The 1,797-nt window shown below is 35.1% G+C and overlaps 1 protein-coding gene across 1 annotated transcript; it reads right to left on the bottom strand.

Annotated features, from left to right (window-relative positions):
- Positions 1–401: 401 nt before the first annotated feature.
- Positions 402–1,159, bottom strand: LOC114411739. Its single transcript, XM_028375418.1, has one exon. The coding sequence runs from the start codon at positions 1,099–1,101 to the stop codon at positions 673–675; it is 429 nt and encodes a 142-aa protein (XP_028231219.1). The 5' UTR covers positions 1,102–1,159; the 3' UTR covers positions 402–672.
- Between the last annotated feature and the right edge of the window lie 638 nt (positions 1,160–1,797).

Here is a 1,797-nt window from a genome sequence, read left to right as displayed (position 1 = left end):
TGAAAAAAAAATGTTGAGCGACACAATGGGTTTTACGGTTTTTTTTTTTTGGAAGGCATAATGGGTTGTACGTTGTACGTTGTACGTTGTACCCGACCAAAGAGCAATATGACAAATCTTCCATTCCTCTTTCTAGCTTTTTAAATTAAATGACTTGGTGCCGATGCCATTGTAAGAGAATCAAAGTCAGATTAGACCTAATCAAATACAATTCTCTTTGAAATATATATCTTACTCGCAAGGAATCACCGAATTTATAAATAAATAAAGTCGTGTTTGGAAACCGATGTATTTCATTATATTATCTGTATTTCATTTTTCAAAGAAACAAATACTGATTGTTTGCGGCTCTCTTTCTATCCTTCTCAATTAAAAATATACATCGCTGGAAATGAAAAAAATAAAAGAAGAAGAAGGAATTTCATAATAATTACTTTTTTAATAAAAAAAAAGATATTACCTCATGTGCCGGAATAAACCTTAGACACGTTAAAACTATAAAACGACGTCTTCAAATATTGTTTCCAACAACCTAAAAATTAAACTAGCTAAACAAACGGAAGGGATTTGAATCTGCAGCATTTATAAAACTAATAAACTAACATTTACTCAAAAAATAGAGACATGCACAATCTAAGATCGGCATGGCGGTGGTGATGACTCATTCAGATTTCAGAGGCGGCGCGTGAGGTAACCGGGCATGGGGCTAGCGCGTGGCGACCTGAGAGGGATTTCGCTGAGCTGCTTCCCGTTTCCATCGTAATAAATCACACCCGAGAAATCCAACGGCTCGCACTTGCCACCCATGAGAATCTCCTTCTGCCAAACGCCGCCGTTTCCCCACCCTTGTTGTGTCTCTTCCACGCTTCGCAGCTTCTTCTTGTTGTTGTGGTTGTGACCGAAAAGCGCTTTGCTTCTTATGTTGCTGAGAAGCTTCTTCGGCCGCGACTTCTTCAATTCCTTCTTCCACTCATCCTCTTTGGTCGGCTTCGCTGCTCTGCGCTTTGTTAGCAGCGCCAGAACCGCCGATATTGTTACGAGGAAGCCGTTGTTGTGGTGGCGCTTCGGCGAGTCCGAGGTTCCAACGTCGACGTCAACCATCGCGTTTTGTTTTCTTGTTTCTTTTGTTTCTGTTAGGCTTCAGAGTGTTGGGAGGTATATATAGAGTTTGCGTGTGGGTGCAAGTGGAACTGGCACAACCGTGAGAGAGAATCCATGAGAGATTGGACTTTTGATATTTAAAAAGTAATATTGTTAGAAAATTTTAATTTTTTCCTTTTTTGGCTAATTCATTTGTCATTTGTGAAATAAAATAATTAAAAATCATACCTAAATTATCAAGGTAGAAAATGTGCTTCATTGACTAATTGGTCAAATTTTAGATTATGTCTTACCATTTATGTAAAATAAAACAATATTTTGATTAGTCCGTGCTTTATGCATAATAAATATTTATTTTATATAATTAAAATTTATAATAAATAAATATTGTGTGTTTATTATTTATATATTTATTCTCTTTTATTTTATTAATTATTATATCTATCACTTTTTTTCTTTTTGTTTGGCTCTTCCATCTATTTAATACACTCTAGCTAAAATTATATGTAAGTTTCTAATTTTTCTTAGAGCGCTAATACAAAAACATCGCATTTTAGAGTGCACGGGGTGGGATCCAACAGAAAAAAAAATGTACGAGGTGCAGAAAATATTTAAAAATAAAAATAAAATAATAAATGTGATAAGTAATTATTTTGGATTGGACCTAAGCCTAATTATTAGAACGAGTTTTCTCGT

The sequence above is a fragment of the Glycine soja genome, chromosome 5, assembly GCF_004193775.1.
Source record: "Glycine soja cultivar W05 chromosome 5, ASM419377v2, whole genome shotgun sequence".
NCBI lineage: Eukaryota > Viridiplantae > Streptophyta > Magnoliopsida > Fabales > Fabaceae > Glycine > Glycine soja.
This window is presented reverse-complemented; position numbering and strand designations above follow the sequence as displayed.